We start from the raw sequence: 25,617 nt of genomic DNA on the forward strand, positions 1-25,617 counted from the left end.
GGGGATTGGTTGCACAAAATTGAGGATTATTTAACATTACTGAACTGTGCACTTACAAATGGTTAAGATGATCAATTTTATGTTATGTGTAACACAATTATTTTTATCACACAGTAAGTTGGTGGTGGGATGTGTGCAAATAAAGAAGCACATCCAGATGTTCACAGCTGTCCTCGCTGGATGGTGGGGAGGTTTATTGTCATCTCTACTGTCTAGCTGTCGTGTGTAGTGTCATCTTCCTACTTTGCACTCAGGGGCAGATTCCTTGAAAGTGCTTGTTGCTGAGACTGCAGGACCAAATATGGAGTAGACATTCACTAGAAAGTATTAGAGCAGTGGCTAAAGGCAGTGGGGGAGAGGAAACTCTTTCCAACTGGAGCAAAAAAACCTTTGGGGTATCAGAGGAAGGAGAGATCTCAATGGATGTTCAGAGGAAGGAAGAGGCTCTTGGAGCAGATTTTGCAGCAGTACTGAGTTTTGACATGGGCAGCATGTGGCTCCCATAGTCTTCCCAAGGAGCCCATCTGGACCATCCCAAATGAACATGCAGGCCAAGTACAGTGTACCCGGGCTTGCTCTGCAAAGGCATCTTTAAGACAAGGCTTGTATGTGCCAATTCCATCCTTCCTTTCATGTGAAAATTCTTAGCGTCATCTTGATCCTTCCCTCTCTTCTATACCCCACCTCACATCTGTCCATCAGCACGCCCTCTTGGCTTTATCTTTTAAAGGTACCCAGATATCTCTTTAGCTGCCACCCTGGTCTAAACCACTGTTGATAAGCACCTGGTTCATCGCATTCCTCTCCTATTTATCTCCCGACATTGGCCCTTGCCCTCCTTCAATCTGCTCCCAACCTAATGGCCCTGAGAGATCCTGTTAAAATGCAAGTCATGTCAGTTCTCTTCTCAACCCCTCCACGATGCCTCATCTCATGGTAAAAATTAAAGGCATTATAGTGGCGTACAAGATCCTACTCATCCCATTCCATCCCTCTTCTATTACTTCTACTTACATTAAATGCATCTCTAGTGTGATCATGTAATTTATCATCCAAACCAGGATACTTTTGATAATGAGAAGAGGAATATTGGTAATTATGCCAGGGCAATAAACACATACCAGAACAGTCCTGGGCAAACCAGACATATGTCCACTCTACTCATCTCCCCTCTCCTTTGTGCGTGCTGAGCCAGCCATGTGGGCCTTATTACCATTCCCAAAATGCCCAGACCCTCTTCTGCCTCAGGACCTTTGCACTTACTCTTCCCTCTGCTTTAAGTTTCTTACCCAAGACATAAATGAGACATGTTCCCTCATCCCATTCAGCCCTTTACTCAGATGTCACTTTCTCAGTGCAGATATCTCTGACCACCCCATCTAGGATTGCAACCCCCTCTATCCCAGTCAGCACTTCACATTCCATTTTATTCCTTTATTTTTCTCTATAGTACTGATTACCAACTAACATAACTTAACATATTTGTTTGCTGTCTGTCTCCTTAGCAGACTGCAGTTCCATGAGGGTAGAGATTGTAATGAATTTCTACCCTAATGTATTCCCAGGAGGGAGAACAGTGCCTAGTATATCTTGGGTGCTCAATAGATATTTGCTGAATAAATTATTTTTTTTAGGATTTTATTTATTATTTATTTGACAGAGAGATCACCAGTAGGCAGAGAGGCAGGCAGAGAGAGAGAGAGAGGGAAGCAGGCTCCCTGCCAAGCAGAGAGCCCGATACGGGGCTCGATCCCAGGACCCAGCGATCATGACCTGAGCTGAAGGCAGAGGCTTAACCCACTGAGCCACCCAGGTGCCCCAGAATAAATTCTTTTTTAAAAGTTTACTTGTACTCCCTTCCAAGTAGGTGCAGAACATACGCCATTCCTGTACAAGAATTCTGAGCAGGTAGCACTTGAACTGGGCCTTAAAAGACACTCTTCATTCCCACCCAGGGAAGGTGGTGGCTGGATCAGTCTCGCTTGGGCCACACCTGCATCCTGGGATTCTGTAGCATCTTATTGGCCGGGCAGCCCTCATTGTGAGGTAGCTCTGGCTTCCTCCTCGCAGAGGTAGACAAGCGCTGAACCTGGCCCCACATCCAGGCACCAGGACCTGCAGTCCAATGGTGACTTCCTCCTCCCGGTCACACTGTTCACTTTGCCCTATAGCACTTAGGGCTGACTGGGAGGGACTGGAAGCCCAGGTGAGTCCTGGCGTGTGGCCGACCAATGGTGAGGGGTCCTGAGGGTCATGCTGAGATGAGACTCTCCAAAGTCCCCCAAAAGCCAAGTGAAGCATAGTCAACATCAGCTTCCCCTGCCACCAGCGCTTAGCTGATTCGCACATTTGGGCTTCAGTCTGGGTCAGACACCTCCCCGGGAAACAGGAACCAGCATCTTGGGCCTGTAGCCTTGGTTTCTCTGGAGAAAAACCCATGGGAAGCTGGTTCAAGGCTATTACAGGCCTTCAACCTGATCTGTCACCATCCATCCACCATGTTGAAGACGTCACTGCTTGGAAAGGACTTCAACAGTGAGCCCAGCTCCTTGGACGACGGGTCCAAGTCACTCTCAGAGAGTAGGAGCGGTGTTGCTTCGCAGAACGTCTATCCTGCTGAGGAAGCCAATGGATTATCGTAAGTGACCGCGCTGCCCTTCCAGACCCGAGGCCAAGCGCTGCTGCCTTCACAGCGCTGGGCCACCTCTGCCTACTTCTCTCTTCCTAACACTCTTAGCCTCACTGAACAGCAGATGCGTGGAGGAAATGAGAAAGCCAAATCTAAGAAGGTTCATCTGTGTGGCTCTCTGTACTATTACACCTGTCTCCTAGTTTTTGCAGAGAACCCAAATAGAGTAGGCATCCCAACATGAGCTTGATTCTAGGAAGAGTTTTTATCGCAGGCGGGCTGCATGCTCTTCCGCAGTTTCAGACCGCTTTCCTCTCTTTCTGCATCTGCTTTATTCATTCCTGTTATTCTCCTTCCCTCCCTCCTTCCTGCAAACCCACCCAGGAAACAAAAGGTAACCTCCTAGCCCCATGTCCCTATTTCTACTACTACAAACTCAGACACATGGAACTTTTTCTTAGAACTTTACTGCCAGTTAGATCCGATAATAGCCCTGGGCATAACAAGATTGTAAATGACAATACCCAGGGTGGATAAGGATGTCAGGAAATACCCTCACTCACGTTCTTCTAAGAAGAATTAAACGGGTACATTTCCAAATGGCAACGTTGTAATGTACGTCAAATCTTAACCGCTATTTATTTTTTTTTAAGATTTTATTTATTTATTTGTCAGAGAGAGAGAAAGAGCGTGAGAGCGCACAAGCAGGCAGAGCAGTAGGCAGAGGTGGATAGAGAAGCAGGCTCCCTGCCAAGCAAGGAGTCCGATGTGGGACTTGATCCCAGGACTCTGGGATCATGACCTGAGCCAAAGGCAGTGGCTTAACTGACTGAGCCACCCAGCCGTCCCTTAAAACCTGTTTATATAAAACACACAAATACTGACTTGGCATATGCTTCCTTTGAAAGTACACACCTACATACACACACACAAGAGTCGGCAGCAGTGGCTGCTTTGGAGTGAGAGAATGGGGAGACCTAGAGGCAGAATGATGTATATTTACTAATAAGGTTTTCTGGTTCTTGGTTTTTTTTTTTTAAGATTTTATTTATTATTTATTTGACAGACAGAGATCACAAGTAGGCAGAGAGGCAGGCAGAGAGGCAGGCAGAGAGAGAGAGGAGGAAGCAGGCTCCCTGCTGAGCAGAGAGCCCGATGCGGGGCTCGATCCCAGGACCTTGGGATCACGACCTGAGCCGAAGACAGAGGCTTTAACCCACTGAGCCACCCAGGCGCCCCTCTGGTTCTTGTTTTTGTTCTACCTTTTGAATTTCATACTCTGTGTTACTTAGGTATTATTTAAGTACAGATATAAATAAATACATTCTTTGATCAAGAAACACCACTTCTAGGAATTTTTCCTAATGAGATAACAACAGGTATGCATAATTTTACTGAAGTACTGGTTATAATATTGATGATTTGGAAACAGTAACACATTGTTTAAATAAAGTATGGTACATACATACAGTAGAATGCAATATGGCCTTTACAGGTGCTGAAGGAAATCTGTGGATAATGTGTAGGACACACCATTCGTAAAGAAAATTAACTTAGGATACAGTATTATAATAGTTCTGCATGTGTAAAAGTGTGTACCTTTAAAAACAAACAAATGCCCAGAGAAGTGCTAGTCAAAATGCTAACAGTGGTTATTTCCAATTAGTGGAATTTGGGTATTTCATTTTACAATAGTAATGTATCATTTCTCAAAGAAAAATAAAGTTTTTTTTTTTTAAACCCCAACATGGCTTTTACTCTCCAAGGCCCTGATCTATAATGCTGTTAGCTAGGGCATCCAGTTTCTCCAAAGTTGGTTTCACCTTTTTCAAGAGATCTGATTCAACTTGGACAAGACGCTGCTGTAGGCAAGAAGTAAGAAATGGAAGGATGGAAGGCAGGAAGGGGGGAGAAGAGCACATGTCTTAGAGAAATTACTACTAAGAAATTGACAAAACATAAAAAGTAGTGTTTTGGTTTTGTTTTAACATATTTTCCAATAATTGCAGTGATCAAGAAATAAAAGTCATAAATGTCCTCTTGGCAGTGAAGGGACAGCAGGTGCCCACCCCCATCCTCAGGGGAATAGACCAAATTAATGAAGATGCAGAAAGTCAGGGGGGCCCCAAGGGCCTACCCTGTTCTCTCAGCCCCAACCCTCTCCCAGGTCAGTATTGGATTATAAAATTGGACAAAGCTCTAACTCCCTAACCTATGGGACAAAGACCTGGAGATCTGAACACCATCTCTAAGGGACTCACTCTGTGACCGAGGCAGTCTGCCTCTAGAAAGTTCTAAGACTGCACATGGAGTTCCCTCCAATGGCCTCCTCAAGGTCCCTTTTATTCCAGGAGGAGGGGACACCTCTACCTCCTTAAACCAGCCCTTACTTGCCTTCATCCCAGCTCTGCTTCCCCTTTCAAGGAGTCCTTTTAGCAGGCGAGCACCATAAGGTCAGACCAAGGTGATAGTGATGCTGAAGATGAAGAGGATGGTGATGATGGTGATGGCGGTGGTGATGATGCCTCACTTCTTAGCTGCGCTTCATGGTTCCAGGATTCCTATTGTCATTACCTCTTTGGATTCTTACCACTTCCCTGGAAGTAAGGGCAAGAATTATTCCCTTTCTCTCTCTCTCTCTCTCTTTCTTTTTTCCTTTGTCCTGGAATCTTTTTTTGTTTGTTTATTTATTTATTTTTATTATTTCTTTCTCTTTTTTGGCAGATGAAGAAGCAGAAAATGTAAGCAGCTAAGGGTCTTTCCAAAGTAGTGACCAAATTTCAGAGGTTAATGGCAGAACTAGAACTCAGAGCTCAGTGCTCCTTACCTTTGAGTTCATTGCTCTTGAACTCAGCTTTTCATTTCAGTTCTTTCTTGATTCTCTTCTCGGGATCTTGTGCCCCCTTCCCCCTTCGCAATGGACGGGTGGTACCTGGGCAGGAACTGCTAGCACAGGCGTGGAGGGTGTTTACAACCCTGGTACCCAGCCCCCTGCCAGGCATGTAGTAAGCATTCTGTATGCATGATAACAATTATTATCAAATTGTATCCAATGCAGAGCATGGAATAGTTTGGGGAATGTTGGTTAAGTCAATGGATGGAGAGAACTAGAACCAGTAAATACTCCATATGTCGTGAGAAGTTATGTTCTTTCTAGTGAGTGAAATTAATACATGACCTGGCATCAATAATTACTCTAGAAATTGAGAAAATTACTACTAAGTTTTTCCATCGTTCCTCTAAATGTCAAGCAGCTAATAGGTCTCAATAAATATTATGTGAGTGAATAAGTTGTGAAAGAAATCATTGGGTGAATGCAACTGTGAATTATTTCATTAGAGCCTATTGTGTGTTAAATATTTGTTGGGTCACCTAAACTAGCACCAGCCCTGGATCAGCTGTTACAGGGTCCACTTCATCTGGTTTTTGTCCCTCTTCCCAACAGAGGGTTCTGGAGATACTGAAAGGAATCTGAGCTTTGGGTCACCTTTCCCGTATACTAACATAACCTCTTGTCTCCCTGCTCTCCCCCTACAGGATCATGCAAACATTGATCCATTTATTAAAATGCAACATTGGCACAGGGCTCCTGGGGCTTCCCTTGGCCATGAAAAATGCCGGCTTATTGGTAAGAGGGACCTGTGCAATGGAAACTAGCTTTACCCATTTGGGGGGAAGGGGCAGTGGACCCCTAAGGCCTCTGCATTATCAATGGCCAATTTGTGGGTACCCTCTGCAAAAGGAAATGTGCCTCTTGGCATCAATCCACCAGAGCCAGCCTGGAACCAAATGGAGTGCTCCTAGAGGGGACAAGCTATTACTCTCCCTCCCCCAGTTTTATTGAGATATAAATGGCATATAGTACCATATTTGCTTAAGGTGTACCACATAATGACTTGGTATACATTATTGCAAAATGATTACCACAATAAGTTTGGAGAAATATATATATAAAATTTATCATATACTTTGTAACATTCAGGCATACCCTACAGCAGTATTAACTGTGGTCATCATGTTGTACCTGTTTATCTCATAACTGGAAGTTTGTACCTCTTGGCCCCCTTCCTCCAATTCCCCCACCCACCACTATTCTTAAAGACCCCCCCCCCCCACTCACATACTGGCACTCAATCTGCTTCATCACAGCCCTCCCACTCCCTAGAACTGTAAGCAGCCCATTTCATTCATTTACCTTAGCAGCCTGTTCCCTGCAGGCATGTGAGCACTGCCTCTTGGTTCATACTGAGGCTGGCTGTGCCTCGCCCATCCCCTGACACCCCACTTCATCCCACCTCTAGCTCTTGCCTTCTACTGTTCCTTCTCCCTCATTTCTGTCTTTTGAAATCTGCCTCCTCTGTGAAACTTTACTGTTTCCTGCTAAAATTCATGCCACCTTCCCCTTGTGTTTTTCTAGAACTTATATCTACCACACCCAGAATTCTTACAAAGATGAGATAATATGTTAGAATACCTACCTTCCTCACTTACCTGAAAGTCCTGAGGGCAGGAACTCTCTAATGCATTCTTACACCTCCTCACAATACCTGCTGTAGAGACGGACACACAGGAAGTCCCAATTCATGTCTATTGAACTGAATTGATACCAAAGATTTCCATTTAGATGATGCTAATTTCTCCTCCTCTTCAGGCCTGGTAAGGGACCCACATGTCAAAAGAAGGCATATCAAAACTCTGGCTTCTTCTGATGTGACTTGCAGTCTGAGGCAGTTCCAACCCACAGATGAGACTCTCCACCTTTGGAATCCTCAGGGTTCTAGAACCTCTGAGGAGTATTATTACCACATGGCCCCCAGCCAAACTCTTTGCCTGTGTGGTATTTGAAGATAGCTCTCTTGCCCTCTGACTTTTGCTTCCTAAGAGCCATTCGATATTTTCTCTGCCCTCCATTTCCCACCAGAACTTCTGACATGGTTCATTTGAGAAGTACATACTGAGCACCTACTATGTGCGTCCTTAGGCCCTGCAAATGTAGAAGTAAACAAGATCAAAGGAAGTATCTCTTATAGGGAGGCTGTGTTCTAGTGAAATTTAGTGGTGCTCTTGATCTCTCATTTGTTACTTTGTGATAATGTTCCATCAAATCACATCTATAAAGGCACAAGTGACCAGCACAGAGGAGGTGAGGGAGTCCCTGTTTCCTCTATGCCCCTCTGATCATATCTGAGAGATTAGGATTAATAATGAGTTCTGGTTTTTAATCTCATCACACAAAAATGGAAACTATGTGAGAATAAGATAGTTTTATTAGCTTGACTGGAGTACACATTTCACTCTGTATATATATGTCAAATTGTCATGTTGTACACCTTAAATATATAGTCTTTAAAAAATAATAGGGTTAATGACAAATTAGACATACTAGAGCAATGATACTCAACTGGGGACAATTTTGCACGCACACACACCTCCCAAGACATTTACAGTGTCTAGAGACATTCTCAGCTGTCACAACTCATGGGGAGAGGGAGTGCGGCTTGAATAGAGACCAACGAATAAGCCAAACATCCTGCAATGCACAAGAGGGCCTCCACAACATAGAATCATCTGGTCCAAAATATCGCTAATGTCCCCATTGGCAACTCTACACTAGAAGAAGAGAGCCAAGTCCTAAGAGAAACCTTGGTCTTCCAGTATCTTGAGGGAGGTGAGGGCTAGGGTGTGAAGAAGGAACGAGGGATCTAGAAGGCAGAACCCAAGGCATATGAGGAAAGACGTGGGTTGTCTGTGGAGGTGGTGGGCTAGTCATGAGAAGTACCCTAGCAGAGACTGGGCAGCTACTTTGCAGTGATGCTAAAAAGGGCAATTCGGACTAGACTGTCTAGGGGCAAAAGGACATTCAGGCAAGGACCTCCAACCCAGGGGCAGCTTTATCATGAGGGGGACACCCTAGCACCCAGACTGGGACAGGACCAGTTATGGGAATGATCAATGTATGGCTCACTGTCCCCACCCCTCTTTCCCCCCTAGGTGGGTCCTATCAGCCTGCTGGCCATTGGGATCCTCACCGTGCACTGCATGGTCATCCTGTTGAACTGCGCCCATCACCTTGGTCAGAGGTGAGAATCCTGCTTCTCTCTCCCCCCAGTGCCAGGCCCCGTCTGTGTTGAGTTTCCTTTGGCCACTGACCCACTTAATGAGCCGCTTCTCCAGCCATGCACCTACTGCTCTAGATTCTATAGAAGTGCTGGAGATGGGGATACAATCCCAACGGGAAACTCCTCGGTCCCGGCCCCACTCTACTAACCTGCTGGATGACTTTGTCAAGTTCCTGCACCCTCTGACTCTAAATATCTGTACCTGGAAAGATCAAAGGTGATAAAAGATGCAAGCGTGCTCTAGAAACTACCATGAGTATGCATGATACTTAGGATGTCCTTCTTTTCCCCTTACAACCACCCTCCCCCCAACTCCAAGACACATACCTTGGAAGGGCAATTTGGGCCAGGGAAACCCTCTCTGGGACAATTCAGTAAAAGCAAAAACCGTAGTTGAAATGAATAATTCACAATGGCTCTGGTCATTGATAAAGCATACATACAAATACTCAGTGTTTCCATTTTTGAAACTCCAACACTAAAGAAATTCCTGAAAGAGAAGACAAATGCAATGAAGGCGAACAATGCTGAGAGTTGCAGATTTACAAACTGACAATTTATGGGTGACTAGTAATTCCTTACAGCCGACTGGCCGGTGGCTTTCTGTGTACAACCCTTAGCTGTTCCTGAGCCACACAAATCCAGAGGGGTCCTTGCTGATATGCAGAAACTCCCCATAGGTCAAAGTAGAGAGAGTAAAAGAAACTCCTCCTAAAGCCAAATTATCAAACCCAAACAGGTGTGTCTGGAGTACTCATCAGTCACACCTAACTTGTAGGGCACTTTCCAGCTCACAAAAACACTTGTAAGAGCATTTATTCATTCAACAATTAAATTTACTGCGCAATTACATGTGCGAGGTACGTGGCCAGAGCTTTAGAAGCCTTCTTTTATTTACTCCTTACAGTAAACTTGTACAGCAGGCGCTATTATTATCCCCATCTTACACAAGAAGAAACTGAGATCTAGGTGAACTGAATGTCTTGCTCAGGGTCACACAGCTAGGAAGTGGCAGAGCTGGTATTCAAAGGCCTGTGGGACCCACTCCAACAATTCTGCACATCTCTTGCTGGGACAATGATATCACCTTGTAGATTTCTGATGCCTAAGCCATGATAAGCCTTTTCCTGGTTTTTAAAAAAGATTTTATTTATTTATTTGAGAGAGAGAGTGAGACCATAAACTTGAGTGGGGAGACTGCAGAGGCAGAAGCAGACTCCCCGCTGAGCAGGGAGCCTGACGCGGCGCTCGATCCCAGGAACCTGAGATCATGACCTGAGCTGAAGGCAGAGGCTTAACTGACTGAGCCACCCAGGTGCCCCCTGATTTTTTTTTAATGAGTTGTTTTTTCTTTTCTTTTTTTTTTTTTTTTCTAATATAGAGTTTACAGACTGATGGTCTAAGAGCTTCACAATTTTTGTTTCGTTTTGTTTTAGCCTATGTTTAAAAACCTGGAGATTTCACATTAGGAAAAAAACAAACTTCACCTTCTCCTTGCCAGTTAGATAATCTGGCAGCTCTGGGGTCTCATTGCTCATCGCTAAGGGGGAACCGAGTCCCGGTCGATCCCTCTTAGAACAGGATGTGTCCCAGGGGCTTGCTACAGTCTCTACTCTTCCCCCTTCTGTGGTACACCAGCCCCTCTCCCCATATCACTGATACCTCATGCCCCGCAGTTTTTGAATTCGTAACCCTCAGACTAATAAATTTACCACTCCAATGCAATGTGATGACCTCATGTATATGGGAGTGCCCAGCATAATGAACAATAATAAAAACAGAAGGATTATGCCATATTTCCAACAGTGTCTCCACATTCATCAGTCACCATCTTCTCCCCCAAACCCAGATGGTGTGTGAAAAGCACTGAGGCTCAGAAGTCTAAAGAGACTTGTTCAAGGCCTCTCAGCCATCTGAAGGGGGGTGTGTTGGGATTTTAACCCAAGACCCAAGTCCGGGTCTCCTTCCCATCCCCAGCTGCGTCCCTCAGGGAGCAGGTGGGGTCCATCTCTTGGCCCCCTGCTGCTGCTCCCAGCTCACAGGTGGTTCTTCAGTAAGGTTTTCCCTGCCCTTAGGAAGGGCCATCCAGGGCAGAGGGACAAGACAGACAGCAACTTACGTGTCACATCCTACAGGGGTGCTTGGCAGAAGCCTAAGTACCACGTTTGCATGGGACCCAGTCTGGGGCAGGTATCTCAAATGTTCCAACATTTGAGAAGGAGGGAATAAAGTCCAGAAAAGACTGTCACTGGCTTGGTCATACCTAAACTCCCTTTTCTACTTCCTCCTCCCCCTGACTAGGTTTGCACACCTTTCATGACCCCTCTTTCCTGGTTTGTAGACTTAAGACAAAGCTACCGTTTCCTTAAAAATCTTTTTTCACTTAAATATTAGTGCTTAAGAAGACAACTCCAAAAAAGAAAAAAAGGCAGTCTCCTGAAAGTTGTTAGAGTGTATTATAAAATATCTTGTTAATACCACTGCTAGAAAATTTCCAGAATGTTTCATGCTAACACACAAATATATAATAATTACTCACTTTGGAAGTAAAGTATACCCTTAACAAAAATGCTTTAAGTTGTACATTGCTTGCCCTTTCCCTAGATTGCAAAAGACTTTTGTCAACTATGGAGAGGCCATGATGTACAGCCTGGAAACCTGCCCAAACGCCTGGCTGAGGACCCACTCGGTGTGGGGAAGGTAGTACTCATAAATGTTGTAGCAGTAGTGGTGGGAATAGTAAGAACAATAATAATCCTCACTTGGTCTTCCATTATTCCTAGTTACAGGGTTAAATGAATACATTGTTATTACAAGCCAACCAACAATATATTTCTCCATCCCCAGCCCCTCTTCATCCTATAAATAACAGTTGATACCTAGTTAGTAAATATTCTTCTAGACTTTATCTCTACAAGTACATGAATATACATGTGTAAGTGGAAATACAAGTTTCATTTAGCATTTTCTTGTACACTAAGTAGAATTCTGTTTTTTGAAATTTGCTTTTTCATCTAATAATATGTCTCTAATTTCTTTCCATGCTGGGACATAAAGATCTACCTGGTTATTTCTTTTTGTCATTTAATAGAAATATGGGATTTATTAGTCAACTATAATCACAATACAATCACTATAGATTTCCCCTCCTGTATTCATCCCACCAAACACAAAACAGGAGTGTGTCAGTCTGACTTTCTTCATGTGATTATCAGACAAGTGAGGTCATGGGGCAATAATGAATGAATGATACAAATGCTCATCCTCTCTCACCAAGGCTTGTGTTTCAGATGACTGCTGAACAGAACTTTTGGGTAGGAAGGGTCCTTAGATACCACCATATCCATGCCTATTCAATGGCGAAATATAGTACCCAAATAGGGCAATAAAGCTACCCAATGTCGCATAGGAATTTAGTGGCAGAGCAAGAACTAGAATCCTGAACTTCTAGCCCCCCCCCCCCCGTTACACTGTACCATTTCTCGAGAGGCCCAGTAACTGAAAAAGAGTTAGGAACATATTTTAAACAATGATTTGTAATTTTTAGTGTGCTAAGGTATACGTGGGAGCCTGATGTAGGCAATAATCATCAATGGGTGCTCAAGTCATGAGGTGAAAAGTCATTGGGAGACTTTATATAGGAAGAAAACACTGACACCACCCAACCCCAGGTATTAATCATAGCATCTCATGTCTAGACACAGGATAACCAGACACAATGTGTCTTATAATGGGATACAGTAGGGAGTACAGAGTATCACCCTGGAAATATTCTTGCCAGAGAGATGAATAAAGAACTTCAATCTAGTCAAGCTGCTAGATCTAATATCAGTTTACAGGAAACATGGGGTATGGAGAAATGCATTAACTGACATTATGAAGAAGTCATCAACCAAATCAAGGAAGTGGGACATACTACAAGATAAATTGGTATCTTCAATACCCCCTAAATGGTTAAAAATTGCAAAGGAAAAAAAAAGAAAGCAGAGCGAGGGGAATGCAGCAGTTTTAAAAACTTAAGAGATGTAGTAGTAATAACAAAATGCAATGTATAGACTTGTTTCGAAACCAGCAGTAAGTTAGATATTTTTAAGACAATTAGAGAAATCTGAATATGGACTGTTATTAAATGATATGAAGAAATTATTACTAATTTTGGAGGGACGATAATGGCATTTTGGAGATCTATATATAGTAAGTCCCTATCCATTAAAGTTGTGTATGGAATTATTTACAGATGAATTGCCTTAAATTCTCTAGTCTGCTACAAATACTCCAACAAACAAGCATGTGAGTGGTAGGGGTAAAGGGAGAGATAGAAGAGGACTGGCAAAAAGTTAATAACTGTTGAAGCTGGGATTGGCAGGTGAGGAGTAATGGATTATTGTCATTCCTTTTGTATATGCTTAAAACTTTCCATCATAAAGAGAGAAAACATCTCTATTCTGGTCTCACATGATACTGAGCTTCTGATTTCAAAGGCTGATACAAGAGTCAAGAATCTGTATTTTTTTGCATAAACCTCAGGTAATTCTGATGCAAGTGGTACTGCACCCCATCTTTGAAAACCACTGCTCTAAGGCTATACTACCCTGAACACATCCAATTTCATCTAAATGGATCATATTTTTGTTCCTTTAAACAACAAATGCATCTCCAATTTTGGGACAATTGAAGAATACAAAAGAATAATGACAATAATGGAGTATAATATACTAAATTTTAAAAATTAGAGTGAGTTTTTTTGGTGATACCCCAAAAGAGGAAGAATATATCTTTCTTAAATACCAACTGATAAATACAGAAAAAATGCCAGATAGAATGAGAAAACCATCACTCTGTCACCGATGAAATAATTGATTCAGACAAGGATCACCAATGAATGTCAAAACCCTTGGTTGGAGAGGAACAAGATATTCATGCCACCTCAAAGCTTTACTTCCAGATTATAACGAGGTTAAATATGCATTTACAATGTAAATTTACATTTACAATCATCTGACAGTCATCATCACAGAGGAGCCACAGGACAGCATGGGCCTCCCAATATGATGGAAAAAGTACCAAATATCACCTATGTGGTATGCTTGCCAAATATACTTACCTGAGTCTAATCATGAGGAAGCAATCCTCCAAGTCTACAGTGTGGGACATTCTACAAGACAATTGTCCTGAATTCTTCCCCCAAAAGCCAATGTCATGGAAAATCAAAGAATGTGGATGTTCACAGGGCTGGTCTACATGGATAAAGACTAGAGATATAGCCACATGCAATATAGAAACCTCAATTAGATCCTGAATCCAAAAAATAAATAATAGCTTAAAAGATATTTTGGAGACAGTTGGGTTATTTAAAATACGGACTATATATTTGAGGACATTGAGGTCGATTTTCTGGATCATAGTCTCCAGAGGGATATGCTGAGGGAGTTACCGTTGAAGTATTATGATATCTGCAATTGACTTTCTAGTGGTTCTGAAAAAGAATGCCCGTGTGAGGGGATGAATACATGCATTCATATACAAATCCATACTTATATAATGCAGTTAGGGCCAAAAGTTAACAGTTGGCATATTTAGTTCAAGGACATATTTAAATGTTAATTACACCAGTCTTTCAATTGTCTCTGTGGGCTTGAAAATTTTCAATGTAAAAAAAAATGTAGCAGAGTATTAAAAATAATAACAACAGAAATAATCATTTCAAAAAATAAAAATAGGGGCACCTGGGTGGCTCAGTGGGTTAAAGCCTCTGCCGTTGGCTCAGGTCATGATACCGGGGTACTGGGATCGAGCCCCACATCGGGCTCTCTGCTCAGTGGGGAGCCTGCTTTCCTTCCTCTCTCCCTTCCTCTCTCTCTGCCTACTTGTGATCTCTGTCAAATGAATAAATGGAATCTTTAAAAAATAATAATAATAAAAATTAAAATAAAAATAAATACATTTTAAGAAGTAATTTGTCTTCTCCCTTTATCTGTCTCTTCTTTTCCTCTTCAGGTACACTGTCAGCTTCTTATTAATCACTACCCAACTGGGATTCTGCAGCGTTTATTTTATGTTTATGGCAGACAACTTGCAACAGGTGAAGAGGATCTTCTGGGCAAAGTGGGAGAAAAGCAGACATCCCGCTGCTAGGGCTGCATTAGCAAAAGTATAGTGTTCAGTATAGTGGGGGGAAATGGTTTCATTTGTCATTCCTGATCAGTCTACATGGGGGTTCTCTCAGTCCTGTCACTTGTTAAGAGGATTATTGAGAAGCCAAAGCAACATCTGAGGAATGTAGCCAGGATGGAAAAGAGGCTTGCCATCACGTCCAATCAGAAATCACTGAGAATTTTTAGCCTGAAAAGTATTGCTGGAATTCACTGTAGGTATCTCAGGGTTGTCACGTAGAAAATGACTGATTAAATATGAGACAAATAAGCTGCAATCTTGCCCTCATTGCTTTACCAAGAGGCATTATGAATCAGTCATAGCGTTCTTTCTTGGCTTCATGGATAGAGGAGGCATAATTGGTTTTGTGCATTCGAACAGCCAGAACTATGGCAAGTATTGTAGATGAAATATTCAAGCAGATGGATTTTGCTCAGAGCTTTTCTAGCTTTTAGGACTAGCTAAAGTTAGAGAAGACATCCTTCTGTAATCAGCTTCCATTCTCTGACTATATGAAAGGAAACCATTTGACAGGAAAGAAGAGGTTGGGTTAGATGACAAAAGGAGATTTTAAGATTCTAAGGGTTTCTTATTGTCACAGTCATGGGCGCCACAGTTGGGGTTACCAGATTTTGGGGAAAAAATATGTGTGTGTGTGTGTGTTTGTGTGTGTGTGTGTGTGTGTGTGTATACATATGTATGTGTGTATATACATGTGTATGTGTGTATATATATGTGTATATATATACACACATACATATGTATATATGTGCAACACCCAGTTAAATTGGTATTTCAGATAAACACAGCAAGTTTGTTTTTGTTTTTTTACTGTGAATATGTCCTATGGAATATTTAGAACATACTGACTAAAAAGTTACTTGTTAATTATCTGAAAAGAAACTTAAATGGGCCTTTTGTATTTAATCTGACAATTCTAACTACACTGCCCCTCCTTATGAATACATCAGATGGTAGAAGAAGTCCACATGACCTCCAACAACTGCCAACCCAGGAAGATCCTGGTGCTGACTCCCATCCTGGACATTCGCTTCTACATGCTGACAATCCTGCCCTTCGTGGTCCTGCTGGTGTTTATCCAGAACCTCAGGCTGCTGTCCATCTTCTCGATGCTGGCCAACGTCACCACCCTGGGGAGCATGGCTCTGATCTTTGAGTATATCATACAGGTCTGTGCCTAAAATCGACGGCAGAAGGGGTTCTGAGACACCTGGGAAAGGTTAGTATCATTATGGGCAGGTGAAGGTGAGGAAGGTGACCTGCTCTGAGCTAAAGTGACATCTGTGAGCACTTTGGCCCCACAAGCTGTGAGAGCTAGTTGACATCATCATCATTGTCGTCATGCTGGATAACAGTGAGTCATTTGACAATTAGTTATTGAATACCTTCTGTGATCCAGGCATGGTGCAAGGCACTGGGATTCAGTGGCAAGTGAAACTGGTGGCATATCTGCTCTCATGGAGGTCGCATTCATTTGGGGAGATAAACCTCAACTAAGAACCAACAAAAGTTGTAACAGTGGTAGGTTGACAAGGGATACATGCATGATAAAGAAATTTTATTTACTAGGTATCAAGTTCTCAATATATATTTACTCATTGATTCTTTCCAGTGATACTATTTTATATGTTTTATATTTTGTAAGTACTCAGCTTAGAGACAAGGAAACTGATAAACAGAAAGTAACTTTTTCACTAATTTCTACCGGTTTGCCTCCCAAGCCCATGGTTTGTTATTATCATAAACCCTGAAATTCTACCATTATAGCTTCATTTCTTTGAATCTGAAAATCTTTGGGGTTATATTAGTTACCTACTGCTCCTGTAACAAATTATCACAAATCCAGCCTTTTAAAACAACACAAATTTATCTTACAGTTCTGGAGGTCTCACTGGGATAAAATCAAGGTGTCAGCAGGGCTGAGTTTCTTTTTGGGGCTTATGGGGAGAATCTGTTTTCTTGCCTGCTCCGGCTTCTAGAGGCTGCCCACATGCCTTGGCTTATGGCTGCCTTCCATCTCCAAAGTGAGCAATGCAAAGCTAAGTGTGTACCACACCACCATATCTCTAGTTCTCTTTTCTGATCCCCTTTTCCGCTTTTAAAGACCCTTGTTATTACACTGGACCCACCCAGATGACCCAAGATAATTTCCTTCTTTTAAGGTCAGCTGATTAGAAACTTGAATTCAGTCGGAAAACTTAATTCTCCCTTGCCATCTAATATAACATATTCAAAGGTTCCAGGGACTAGGACAAGGACATCTTTGGGAAGGAGCCAATATTCTGCCACAGGAGTCTATTAAAATAACCATTCTCTCTGCATGCATGTTGCCACTATAGTAGAAGTGATGAGAAAGAGGCACTGGAGAGTGGGAAGACAGGAAACCTGAATTCTCACCCATGCTAGGCCTCTATCTTGCAAAGTTGCCTCAGGCAACTCCCTTCTCCCTGGGTCCCACTTTGCCCACATGTAAAGATGTGGTAAATACATGAAAAGCACTCCTGAAGAAGGAATGAACTTCTGATCTACGCTGCAACATGGATGAACCTTAAAGACATTATGCTCAGTGAAATAAGCCAGCCACAAAAGGACAGGGATTATATGATTCCACTTTATGAGGTACCTAGCATTCTCAAATTCATAGAAACAATGTAGAATAGGGGTGACAAGGAGCTGGGTAATAAAGAGTTATTGTTTCATGGATACAAAGTTTCAATTTGGGAGGATGAAAACCTTCTGGAGATGGGCGGTGTTTTACATCGATGAGAATGTACTCAACACCACTGAATTGTACACTTAAGTGTTTAAAATAATAAATTTTATGCTATGTATAATTTACCACAATAAAAAGAAAGAACTTTAAAAAAAATTTTTTTTAGATTTATTTATTTATTTGAGACACAGAGAGAAAGAAAACATGAGTAGGGGGAGTGGCAGAGGGTGAAGGAGAGGGTCTCAGACTCCCCACTGAGTGTGGAGCCCAACATGGGGCTCAGTTCCAGGACCCTGAGATCATGACCTAAGCTGAAATCAAGAGTTGGATGTTTAGACACCTGGGTGGCTCAGCTGATTGGGTACCTGCCTTCAGCTCAGGTCATGGTCCCAGGGTCCTGGAATGGAGCCCTGCACCATGATGGCTCCCTACTTGGTGGGAAGCCTGCTTCTCCTTCTCCTTCTGTTACTTCCCATGCTCATGCTTTCTCTCTCTTTCTCTGTCAAATAAATAAATAAAATCTTAAAAAAAAAATTTGGATGCTTAATCGACTGAGCCACCCAGGTGCCCCCAAGAACTTTTTATTTTTTTTTTAATTTATTTTTAGATTTTGTTTATTTATTTGACAGCCAGAGATCACAAGTAGGCAGAGAACCAGACAGAGAGAGAGAGAGGAAGGGAGGCAAAGCAGGCTCCCTGCTGAGCAGAGAGCCCGATGCGGGGCTCGATCCCAGGACCCTGGGATCATGACCTGAGCAGAAGGAAGAGGCTTTAACCCACTGAGCCACCCAGGCGCGCTGTCCCACCAAGAACTTATTAAAGATAAGAAGTCTGATTCAGCTCTAGCTACTTCACGGATGCTCATGACACTCGTGATGGCAGGTGCGGACCAATTTTCTACCAGGAAAAGTTTGAGGATGACTACAATACCATGGCAAAACAAATGCCCTTCTTCTCCTTCCTTTTAGGAGATTCCAGATCCCGGCAGCCTCCCCTTGATGAAAAGCTGGAAGACCTTCTTACTGTTCTTTGGTACAGCCATCTTCACATTTGAAGGCGTCGGTGTGGTAAGAGGGATGTGGGGTTTGCATAAAGGGTCCATGGTGCCCTCTGGGGAAACCAGTTGTTCCAGGTGTCTTAAAATATTTATGAGAAGTGCAGGATATGATCTTCTCCTGGTGGAGGGGAACATCAGGACCCATCCTGGTCACCAACTCCTCCATGCACCACACTAAGCCTTGAAGACTGATTGCAAATGTACTCGTTAGTCCAGCCAGAGTAGGGCACTCCTGGCAATCGAGAATGGAAGAAAATAAAAAAGAGTGTGGCCATTCCTGACCCTGGGCCACCCAGAGAAGGATGTCTGTACCTGCAGGGGAAGCCTGCTCCTTCCCGAGGGGCCACGCTTCTGACTACCTCTTCTTTCTCAATCTCCTTTAACCTTTAGGTTCTGCCTCTCAAAAATCAGATGAAGCATCCACAACAGTTTTCTTTTGTTCTGTACTTGGGCATGTCCCTTATCATCATCCTCTACATCTGCCTGGGGACACTGGGCTACATGAAGTTTGGGTCCAACACCCAAGCCAGCATCACCCTCAACTTGCCCAATTGCTGGTATGTCCCTGCCTGCCTGTGGTGACAAGGGTACTAGAGTCGTGGGATCTGAGTCTTAGCAACAGAATGTGACATTCCTTTAGGTTGTCACTAGCACCATACATTAACTGCCAATTTTGGTGAGATGATAACATGTGGGTTTGATAATGTAGGCATTGTGCATTATCTGGTTAAGCTCTCACAACAGCCCTATGAGTTAGCATGATTTTCATCAAGTCCAGTCACTAGACGAGGAAGTTGCTATTTGGAAAGGCTGTATAGAACTCTCCCACCTCACCTTGTTTGTGAGAAACTGAAACTTGACACTGAACCTGTCTGACTCTATGGTTCAAAGACCCTAAAACAGAATGATCTGGGAGTGTCTGGGAAACACAAACAGCAACAACAAAAAGTGTAACTCCAGAATAATGATCAAGGGTCTCGCAGATGGACCACTACTCGGGCCCCCAGTTCCAGAAATGCACCTAGGCTGCCATTGTTATGCCCCAGCTGGAATTTAGTTTGGAGTTCTTACATTTGATTATTCATTCATTTACTCACCCATTTGTTCATCCAGGTAACATTTTGGTGGCTGGCATACAGCATTCATCAAGGGTTAGCTGTTACATTATTCTGACAGTATATAGTGAGTGCATTGCAACTCAGCAGTCAGTAGAACCAAGTGTTGACGGGCACAGGTTCTAAAGCTAAGTAAAGGGATTTGCATCCTGGTTCTTATGTGAGCTTGGACAAGCTACCTAATTTTGCAGACCTCATTTCCATCATCAGTAAAATGGGGATAACCCTAATGCCTATGTGTATAGGATTGGTTATGCTCCAGTAATAAACAACTCCAAAATTTCACTGGCTGAATACACATAAATGCTTAATTCTATGCTCATGCTACATGTCCATTATGGAGAGGCTGGGGCTTGGCTCTGCACCATCCCCACTCAAGAACACAGAATGAGGAGACAGCCACTCCCTCCAGTGTCAAATCAAAACATTTACAGAAAGGGCAGTGAATCATGCCCTTCACCATGAACCTGCTAAAGGAAAAGAAAAGTGCCCGGCATACAGTAAGTATTTGTCAAGTATTAGCTCTTGTCCTTGTTACGTGCAGAGGCGAGTAGAGTGGTAGGGTCTTCAATTCCCACAAGGCCACAGATATAAAATAAGAAAAATACCACCAGCCCCACCCACCTCATTGTGTTGTGGTAATGACTAGGTGGGGTAATAATGTGGAATTTCTTTGAAGTCTTAACTTTCTTTATGCAAGTAAGATATCATTCTAATATGCTCTTCCTTTTCTGGGCCGCTCAGGCTGCCTTTGGCTACCTTGGGCAGGGCACGTTCCTTGCTGGGGAGTCTCAGCTGGAACACGTGGGCATAAGGTATCATGAAAACTTCACATTGGCTCTGAACCTGGCTGGCGATCAGATTCCCCAGAGGAGCCTTAGACAAATACCCCTTCCGAATAAGAAAAAGACCCAAAACCCAAGGAAAAAATGGGCGTGAGCCCACAGTTCACAGTCAAATCTTCTAAATGGCATTTTACATATTTGAAAAAATACTTCGTTTCCCTCATAATAATAGAAATGCCTGGGGGAAAAAAAACCAGAATGACAAAGACCAACACACATTCACACATTGTGTTTTGACAAAGATGCCGGGAAGCAAGCTTTCCAATAAGCTAGGATAACGAAGGGGAAATATGTCAGTAGCTATCCTAAGTTCAAATCACATGTACTTTCAGCCAGCATTTTTACCTCTCAGGGTGTATGCTAAATGTGTACAGATAACTATGCAGCAGGATATGTTTTGCAGCATTGTTTACTAGCAAAAGACTGGGAATAATCTAAATATCCATTAACTGGAACTGGTTCAAAAAAATTAGAGTGTATCTATGCAATTGGAATATCAAGCATCTATTACAAAGAAGAGCCAAATCTATGTGTACTGATAAACAATCTCCAAGAAATATTTAATGAACAGAAATGGAGCTCACCTGTGTGTAGAGGATGCTATGATATGTGTGTAGGTGTACCTATATTCAGTGTAAGGTTTTTTTATACACTGATTATTTTTGAAACGGTTACAGGAAAATTCTTAGAGGAGTAGCCTAGGGAAAGAAGAATGGGAATCAAGGGTGGGAGGGAAGCTTTTCACTCTACGACTTTTGAACTAGGAATTTTACTCTATATAAATAGAGCTTTTCAAGAAAGTAAAAGAATAAAAGGCACGGGTGCCTGAGACTGTACAGGCCTAATGAGTCAGAATATCCAGGAACGTCACTTTTAATGAGCTTCCTGGGTGGCTCTGATGGCAGGTCAAGCCTGAGCCAGTTCTGTAACTCAGTGATAGGTACCAGTTTCCGAGCATTGAGTGAGTCCTGAGTGACCCTGCCCAGGAGCCACATCAAATTTCACGTCCTATCCGTCTGTCTGCAGGCTGTACCAGTCGGTCAAGCTGATGTACTCCATCGGCATCTTCTTCACCTACGCCCTCCAGTTCCATGTCCCAGCCGAAATCATCATCCCCTTCGTCATCTCCCAGGTGTCAGAGAGCTGGACACTCTTAATAGACCTGTCTGTCCGCACAGCCTTGGTCTGTCTGACCTGTGAGTAAGATAGAAGGGCACTCTTTCTCCAAAGCTATGGCTGCTAGTCACCCTGGCATCTACCCCACTATCACTGGCTCTGCCACTTACCTTCTTTGGACCTTGGCCAAGATAACTTCGCCTTCCTGAACCTCAACTTTCTATCTGAAAAATGGGCTTACACATGGAATGTATCCATTGACAGGTTTATGGGAGAAAGAAGTACCATTCATTCAATCATACTCCTTTGTGCCTGCCAGATGCCAGGTGCCATACTGACATTGCCTTATACTCATGACAGCCTAGCAACATAATATTACCAGCTGGAGGAACGATGGCCCAGAGAGTTTAGGTAACACACTCAAATCATAGAGCTGCTAAGTGACAGAGCTGGGAACTGAGCATCGGTTATATAGCACTTAAGTCTGTTTTCCATCGTGTGCCATATTGCCCTCTATTACAAAGTAAGATCAAGTCCCTATCATAAAGTGGCCTTCAACTGTAGGAGAAAACAAGGGATGATTTGTTAAAGTCTTGGCGATCATTTTTTGGGGTGCAATCTTTTCTCCTCTCCTCCTCCTATCTTCCTTCCTTAATGCTTCCTTCATTCATTGATTCACTCTTTCATTCTACATTAGGCACTGTTGTAGGTGTGAACAGGGCTGGAGACTTTTTTCTCTGAAGCTTGTCCTGAGGAAGAACATCAGAAAAGGTGCCCCATGAGGAAAGAGGGAAAGAACTAGGGACATTTTGCCTGGAGAAGTGAAGGCCTGGGGAACTTCTCTATCTGTCCTCAAACACCTATGGTATATATGCAAGAGAGAGAAAATTTAGTCTTAAAGATTCCAGGAGTTGGAGATTAAAGTTGAGGAAATGAAGTTTCAGTTCAAGGTCAGGAGAAACTGTGTAATTGTTGGAGTCTTCCCCCAGAAGAACATGCTATCAGATGCTATGCGCCACATAAATGGATTTCTGGAAGCAGAAACAACACACCTGCTGGTTTAAGGTACTATAGAGTTTCTGGTCTGTAACAGGACACTAGGGACCTGCAGCTCTATTGTTTTGAGGTCATTCCTAATAGGAAGGATCTAAGTTGAAGAGAAAACCTGTACACAGGTTCAGGCCACTTGAGATCAGGGAAGGCAGTGCTACACAGAGCTGACCGTCTAATGACAGGCCCTATTTCTGTTACATGCCAGATGACCACTTCCTCCTCCTTTATTCAGCAGTCAATTCCATTATCTTTCATTCATTCAGCAGTCATTTGTTGAGCACCTACTGTATGCTTGGCATCGTGCTAAGCACTGGAGATACAATAATGAATAATAAAGAAGACATGTTGTGTAAGAAATATATGCAAGGAAATAATTACAACACATTGTGATGAATGGTAAGATGGTATGTAATGAGGTACCATATGAAGGTTAAGATAAGAGGATACTCTGAGAGCACATTGGAAGGTCCTATACTTAAGCCAAGGCTGGATCAGGGAGTCCTCTCCAGTGGAGTGATATTTCAGTTAAGACCTTAAAGATAGGGATGCCTGGGTGGCTCGGTTGGTTGAGCATCTGCCTTTGGTTCAGGTCATGACCCCAGGGTTCTGGGTTGGAGCCCCACATTGGGCTCCCTGCTCAGCAGTGAGTCTGTTTCCCTCTCTCCTTCTGCCCCTCTGCCTGCTTGTGCTCCCTCTTGCTTTCTTTCTCTCTCTCAAATAAATGCAAAAAAAAATTTTTTAAAAGACCTAAGAGATAAGTAAAAGATAGATAGAGAAGTGAAGAATGAACCACATTAGGAAGGAGGCTGTGCACAGAACTGAGGCAAGTACTTACCTACGGCCTCTTGGAAGAACTGAAAGTAATGGGGAGTGATATGACATGAAGCCAGAGCACCTGACAAGGCCCAAGTTGTCAGAGACCTTGTGCTAAGGAGATGGAAGTGGGGAGCCATAGAAGGTCTGTGAGCAGTGGGTTGATATCACCAGATAAGATCTTTCTAGAAAACTCATCCAGACTGCCTTGTATTACAGCTTTCCATTAAAATATTTTCTCTGCCCGGTCAGTGTGAGGTCTCCTGGAGAAGAGACAGATTCTTCTCTGTGCTTCCTCCAGTAAGCAATTCATTAAATATCTGAGAAGGAAAAGCTGTGGACCTGACCATCCCATCAGAGGGGTGACGAATTCTCAACTGCAAGAGTTGATGAGTCTCTCTCATTCTCTGAGTAGATGTGTCGCAGCAATTTCAGAAAACGGTGAGGTCTTCTTCAAATCCAGCAGGCTAGTTTGAGTGCATTTGTGGACAGTTTTTCCCTAATTTGTTCATAGGAAAATCATACAGTTGTGCGAAATGAAATCATATATGTGGTATAGTTATTCACTCATACATTATTGAAATTGGAATCCCCTAGAATATCCATGATGTCTGTTCATCATCTGTATGAAAGATGGAGATTTAAGACCATGGTGTTTTAGATGAGATGGGGAGGGAGCAGCCTATTGCTGTCTTCATGTTTTATGTTCCTTTTAGTTACCAGAATCATTCCAGGAGTAGGAAAACAAGTCATTCAGATTCTGACAACAAAGCCATCTCCCATTTTTTAGTCATTCTTGCTTCTAGACAGTGGCTGTATTTTGTAGAGTAGTACAAATTCGCAGTAGATCCAGTGTCTGAGTAAGAGCAGCTATGATGTATACAAGTTCTTTCATATGCAAGGGATGCAGCATCGAAGAGTGGAAGGGCCTTAGACACACATTTCAATGGATTCTCATCTCAGAGAATTTGTGACCTTGACCACATCCCATTTCCTTAGAGCTCTAGATTCCCCCATCTCTTGAATGAGAAGGAGATAGTAGATGGGTGGTAGAGGAGCCCTTCCTCTTTTATGTTTTAGATAAAACATAAAAGAAGAGCATCTATATTGGTCTTTAAAACAGAGGGGGGAATCCAGAACCACAGTGCCTGACCTTTTGCTCTCATCTGCAAGGGATCCCTTGCCCACATTTCCAAAATGGTCTGGCATCAGTGGGATTATAAGGCTCCAAAGAAATGGTTGGTTTCTGAACTTCTCTCTTGCAGGAACAATCAGGGATTCTAAATTTCTTCTCTCTCTGCAGGTGTCTCAGCCATCCTCATCCCCCGCCTGGACCTGGTCATCTCTTTTGTGGGCTCTGTGAGCAGCAGTGCCCTGGCCCTCATCATCCCACCTCTCCTGGAGCTCATCACCTTTTATGCTGAAGACATGAGCTGTGTCACCATTGCAAAGGATGTCATGATCAGCATCCTGGGCCTTTTAGGGTGTGTATTTGGAACATACCAAGCCCTCTATGAGTTGATCCAACCCATCAACCATTCCATAACCAATTCCACAGGTGTCTATGCATAATTATCTATTTTTATTCTAATAGCTTTCCCTTCCTCCTATCCCCAACTTGACTTCCACTGTGGATGTTATATACATTCATCAAACCCCAACATCTCTATATTAATTAGCGGCTTCTTTATCTTTCCATGAGAAATGTACATGACACAAGTCAGTACTCATACCTCTCAGACTATGCCTTTTTTGGTTTTGGATTTCTTTGGAGGTCTTTTATACCTATGAACCAAAACCGCATTCAACCATTTGTACCACCAACCTCATGTACTGGGAAAAGGGATGCCATTTGCCCATGATATCCCTGGAAACAGACCAAGCATGAATGTAAATGCAAAAGCTTTTTCTTTTCTAGAGAAAAAAACAATTTTTTTTCCTACATTTGCTTCCCTTAAAGCATAAGATTTAAAGAAGTATATG

At 42.9% G+C, this 25,617-nt stretch overlaps 1 protein-coding gene across 1 annotated transcript; it reads left to right on the forward strand.

Moving 5' to 3' along the window:
* Positions 1–2,498: 2,498 nt before the first annotated feature.
* On the forward strand, positions 2,499–25,206 carry SLC36A3 (solute carrier family 36 member 3; the record flags this gene model as incomplete). Its single annotated transcript, XM_080804918.1, has 10 exons — positions 2,499–2,638; positions 6,167–6,257; positions 8,621–8,709; positions 11,353–11,448; positions 14,746–14,830; positions 15,873–16,091; positions 18,604–18,702; positions 19,083–19,249; positions 21,679–21,848; positions 24,938–25,206. The coding sequence occupies 10 exons, from the start codon at positions 2,499–2,501 to the stop codon at positions 25,204–25,206; spliced, it is 1,425 nt and encodes a 474-aa protein (XP_080661044.1).
* Positions 25,207–25,617: the final 411 nt, after the last annotated feature.

This window comes from Martes martes (assembly GCF_963455335.1).
Source record: "Martes martes genome assembly, chromosome: 5".
Classification (NCBI taxonomy): Eukaryota; Metazoa; Chordata; class Mammalia; order Carnivora; family Mustelidae; genus Martes; species Martes martes.